General features: G+C 41.9%; 2 protein-coding genes across 2 annotated transcripts; one reads left to right on the top strand and one right to left on the bottom strand.

Annotated features, from left to right (window-relative positions):
- Positions 1-277: 277 nt before the first annotated feature.
- Positions 278-922, bottom strand: LOC104249364 (uncharacterized). Its single transcript, XM_009805774.1, has one exon. The coding sequence runs from the start codon at positions 920-922 to the stop codon at positions 278-280; it is 645 nt and encodes a 214-aa protein (XP_009804076.1).
- A 3,875-nt stretch (positions 923-4,797) lies between these two features.
- LOC138885883 (secreted RxLR effector protein 78-like) lies at positions 4,798-5,214 on the top strand. The gene has a single exon (XM_070166875.1). The coding sequence runs from the start codon at positions 4,798-4,800 to the stop codon at positions 5,212-5,214; it is 417 nt and encodes a 138-aa protein (XP_070022976.1).
- Positions 5,215-5,507: the final 293 nt, after the last annotated feature.

Here is a 5,507-nt window from a genome sequence, read left to right as displayed (position 1 = left end):
TAAAACTTTTGTTGATAAGGTAAATAACTTATACAGTATATAATCCAATGCAAAGGAGGAGGGACCTACTCCGTAACATTTGGTGACCAGTAACTTACGGATTCCCTTAAATCATCAAGTGCATTTTACACACAAGGATGAAAAAGTGAAACCACAGTACAATTAAAGGCCTTTTGTTCATAATATTCAGTACAATTAACAGTAAAATATGCATGCACATGGATTCATAGATGACCAGAAAGATAAACCGTTTATACACTTACAGATACCACCCCCATCAAACCACCTCCTTAGCCGGCTTCTTCAGATCATCATCGACAACCTTAGTAGGAAGAATCACGTATCCTCCCAACTTTTTAGGGCTAACGTCATCATCGAAATCATCATCGTCGGAATCCTCCTCAAAATCAAAAGCGGTGGGCCAGAACAGAGACCAGATCAGGTACATCATGGCAGCAGTTAAAGCGCCACAACCAGCCCCAAAAAGCATCGCTCCCATAACCCTCATGATATCCTTTGATCGGTCACGAATCGAGCTTGTGACGGCCGAGTAAAACTCCATCGGCTTCGATACATCTTCTTCTTCTCTTTCTACGAGCTGATTTTCTTCTTCTTCGCCGCCGATACGGTCGACGAAAACAGCGTTGCGACCACCGAGAAATTTGTTGAATCGGGCTTTGCTGTCTCCGTTGAAGGGATTGGATGTGGTGAAGAAGAAAGTTAGGAATCGGGGAGAATTCAGGGGAGTGTATTGGAGCGAAAAATTAGGGTTACGGTTAGAGTTAGAAGGATGGGTTGATGCGGGAATGGGGTAATAGGAGGTGGAGGTGAAGAAGAAGATGGTATTGCAGGGTCGGCCGGTGGCGGAGACGGCGAGGAGAGAGAGGCCGAGGAGGAGAAGAGGGAGCTTCCAGGTCGACATTGACTCGTGAGAAGAGAAAAGCTGTCGATGAAGAAAAATGAAAGAGGAAATGCGAAAATATGTGATTCGGTGGGTGAGGTGCTGAGAACTTGAACTAGCGATTCAATTGACTTTTCTGTATAAAAATAATTGACTTTTTGGTCTTTCTCTCTTTTTTCTTTTTTTAAAATAATTTATGGAATTGTTTTTTAAAAAAAATTTCTTGTAGCACATTTGAATTTTTTTTCGTTATGAAATTGATTTTGATAATAGGAAAAATAATTTTATCTGCAATAACAGATAAACTCTACATAAGCATAAATATGATATCATGTAAAATAAAGTAATAACAAGCTATAATAATTAAAATATACTAATAATATGAAAATTTATTAGGGGGCATTTTTATATATACGCATTTTTGGAGCCACCATTGACGTTTTACCTGCATTGCACAAATTTTTGTAAAGTGTACTTATTCGGGTATGAAGCAGTTCAATCTCTTCAGTACAACTTCCAAAATCAAATATGAAGTTCTTTTATCCTTCAAATGCAACTTCAGAAATTCGAATCTTAAGTAGTTCAATCTTTTCGATATAACTTCAGAAATCAAATCTTAAGTTCTTCTATCTTTTAAATGCAATTTCAGAAATTCGAATTTTAAGTAGTTACATCTCTTCAATGCAACTTTAGATTTCGAATCTTAAGTTTTGAAACATTAACTTGCTTGTTGAATTTCAACAATCTAATAGACGATTCAATGCCCAAATCTACTCCAAATGAGGCTAAATTTGAAACATGACTCAAATATCATAAAGAACAAACCTCACTCATTAAATTGTCAGAACAACAACAAATTTAACAAAGTGATTTTACAACTAAGAAGTGTCTTTCTCTGTCTCAGCTCCCCCCCAACCCCCTACCACTGTTAGCGTCAGCGTACAACCGGTAACCACCGGACCCAACTGCAATTTTTTCTTTCGCCGCAATCTCTAGTGTTGGATCCTACAGTTAATACTGGTAAGTATTGGTTTGAGCTGAAAAGTTTGTGCTTTCTGTTCAATTTTAATAGGATAAAATTAATTATATAGCATTTCTCTAGGAAAAGGGAATTTTCCTCACAAATTTCGCACCCTTCAAGTTTTTCTAAAGATCTGTTCTTTTCAAGTTTTCTAAACATCTGTCATTTCCAAGTTTTTTTTCTAAAGATTGTTCTTTTTCAAGTTTTTCTAAGATCTGTTCTTTTGGAACTGATTTTCCTCCGTTGATTAAATTTTTTGTTTTTAGATTTGATAGTAGATTCCAAACTTTTGTTGACTGGTTGCCTTAGATTTAACGTTTTACAATTTATATTTACTTTTCCCAAAAAAAATTGTAAAGGTTTCGATTTACATCTGTTTAGCAATTTTCAATTTTGTTGTGTGCTAATTTTTAACTCAAGATTCAACTTTTATTTGTGAAACTACGCTAAGATTCAAAATTTCTAATTAGTTGAGTTTTATTAAACTACGCTAAGATTCAACTTTTATTTGTTCATTTTGTTGTACCACGGTAGAACTTGGTGAATTTTGTGTAGCTCTCTGCTTTTTTCCTACATTTCCCCTACTACTGTTAGGGCTACACCAGTGGTAGCGGTGACAGCCCTTTTTGGTTTTTGGGTAGAGGTATTTTCTGTGTTTTCAGGGAAATTCTCGAAGTTGTTGGAGACAAGTTGGGCGTACGAACACTAGCAAAGGAGAGCAACCTGGACGAGCGTCCGCAACGGACGGTGGGAAGTGACGCGTGAGTGTACAACTACATTAAGTATAGCAAATCAGCATAGGTTTGGTTTTCGGGAGTTGGTACCTCCTGTTCTACTGTTTCCCTTTTGGTGTTAGCTAAATTGATGTTACTTTAGTTCACAATAGCTCAATCATTCAACTAGTGTACTTGTAGTCATTTGTTTCCTTCTAGTTTGATTCGTTGTCAGTTGTGCACTAGTGAGTCTTCTTTAGATTTGTCGTAGGTGTAGTGGCTACAGTTTGGGATGATAGATTAAGGGCATGTCCCTGGGTGGGGCAGAGTGTGGGGCCGGGGTCAGGGTGTGGGATGGGAGGCAGGGGAGGTAGAGGGGGCAAGGGAGCCTATAGGTTGAGAATCGGGTCATGGAATATAGGTTCGCTAACGAGTAAGTCTATAGAGTTGGCGAAGATACTTCAGAAGAGGAAGATTAATATAGCGTATGTCCAGGAGACTAGGTGGGTTGGATCGAGGGCGAAAAATGCGGATAGGTATAAGTTATGGTACTCTGGAGTCCTGAGGGGTAAGAATGGAGTGGGTATTCTGGTAGATAGCCATCTTAGAGAGTCAGTGGTAGAGGTCAAGTGGGTGAATGATAGACTAATGACTATTAAAATGGTGGTGGGTGAGTGTACTTTAAATGTCGTTAGCACATACGCGCCGCAAGTAGGCTTGGATGAGGAGATTAAAAGGCGCTTTTGGGAGGGGTTGGATGACATCGTTCGTAGTATTCCGCCTTCTGAGAGGTTATTCATAGGAAGAGATTTCAATGGTCATATTGGGTTGTCTGCAGGTGGTTATACTGAGGTGCATGGCGGATTTGGTTTTGGGGAGCGGAACGGAGGGGGCACTTCGCTGTTGGACTTTGCCAAGGCATTCGATCTAGTGATTTGCGAACTCAAGTTTTCCGAAGCGGGAAGAGCATTTGGTTACTTACAAAAGTTCGGTGTTGAAGACTCAGATTGACTATCTCCTCCTAAGGAGATGCGACAGAAGGTTGTGCGAAGATTGCAAAGTTATCCCAGGTGAGACCCTTGCAATGCAACATAGGCTTTTGGTAAGGGACATTGGTATTATGATAAGGAGGAAGAAGAGGTCAGTACGAGGCCGTCCGAGGATTAGGTGGGATGCCTTGACTAAGGATAAAGCTCAGGAGTTGGAAGGAAGGTTATCGGCAATGGGAGCTTGGAGAAGTAGTGGGGACGCAAACACTATGTGGTCAACGAAGGCTGACTCTATAAGGAAGGCGGTGAGAGAGGTGTTAGGGATATCTTCGGGCCGCACCGGTGGCCACAAAGTAGATTGGTGGTAGAATGCAGTTGTCCAAGGTAAAGTGGAAGCGAAAAAGGTGGCGTACCTGCGGTTCATAGGGAGCACTGGAGAGGAGGAGAAGAGAGCGAACCGTGAGAGGTATAAGGTAGCTAGGAAGGAGGCGAAAATGGCAGTAATGGAGGCTAAGACGGTAGCTTTTGCTCGTCTGTATGAGGAACTAGGGAACAAAGGAGGGGAGAAGAAATTATTCCGACTTGCTAGGGTGAGAGAGAGGACGACTCGGGATCTGGACCAAGTGAGGTGCATAAAAGATGATGACGACAAAGTTTTGATAGGGGATGACCAGATTAAGAGGAGATGACAGACCTACTTTCATAAACTTCTAAATGAAGAAGGGGATCAGGATATTGTACTAGGTGAATTGAGGAATGCCGACAGCCCCCATGAATTAAGTTATTGTAGGGCCATTGAGGTCGATGAGGTCATGGAGGCAATGCGTAAGATGAGGAGGGGCAGAGCTACCGGGCCAGACGAAATTCCAGTTGAACTTTGGAGGTGTGTGGGTAGAGCATGCTTGGAATGGCTTACTGGGTTGTTTAATGTTATATTCAAGACTAATAAGATGCCTGGAGAGTGGAGGTGGAGTACAATAGTTCCGTTGTATAAGAAAAAAGGCGATATCGAGAGTTGTAACAACTATAGGGGTATTAAATTACTGAGTCATACCATGAAAGTCTGGGAGAGTGGTAGAAATGAGAGTGCGAAGGATGGTGTCTATTTCAGATAACCAGTTCGGGTTTATGCCGGGGCGATCTACCACAGAAGCTATCCACCTTATTAGGAGGATGGTGGAACAATACAGGGATAAGAAGAAGGATCTCCACATGGTGTTTATCAATCTAGAGAAAGCGTACAACAAGGTTCCGAGGGAGGTCTTATGGAGATGCTTAGAGGTTAAAGGGGTCCCGGTTGCCTACATTAGGGTGATTAAAGACATGTATGATGGAGCTAAGACTCGGTTTAGGACGGTAGGAGGCGACTCTGAGCATTTTCCGGTTATTACGGGGTTGCATCAAGGGTCTGCATTCAGCCCTTTCCTATTTGCCCGTGTGATAGATGCCATAACGCATCATATTCAAGGGGAGGTTCCATGGTGCATGCTATTTGCTGATGACATAGTCCTAATTGACGAGACACGACACATCGTCAACAGAGGCTATAGGTTTGGAGACATGCCATTGAGTCTAAAGGTTTCAAGTTGAGCAGGACGAAGACGGAATACCTCGAGTGCAAATTTGGGGCCGAGCCGACGGAAGCAGGAGTGGAAGTGAGGCTTGACTCTCAAGTCATCCCTAAGAGGGGTAGTTTCAAGTACCTTGTGTCAGCTATTCAGGGGATCGGGGAGATTAAGGAGGATGTCACACACCGTATAAGGGTGGGGTGGATGCAGTGGAGGTTAGCAACGGGAGTCTTGTGTGACAAGAAAGTGCCACCGTTACTAAAAGGTAAGTTTTATAGAGCAGTGGTTAGGCCTGCTATGTTGTATAGGACCAAA

The sequence above is a fragment of the Nicotiana sylvestris genome, chromosome 2 (assembly GCF_000393655.2).
Source record: "Nicotiana sylvestris chromosome 2, ASM39365v2, whole genome shotgun sequence".
NCBI lineage: Eukaryota > Viridiplantae > Streptophyta > Magnoliopsida > Solanales > Solanaceae > Nicotiana > Nicotiana sylvestris.
Note: the sequence above shows the minus strand (reverse complement) of the source record. Positions and strands in the feature narration are given on the sequence as shown.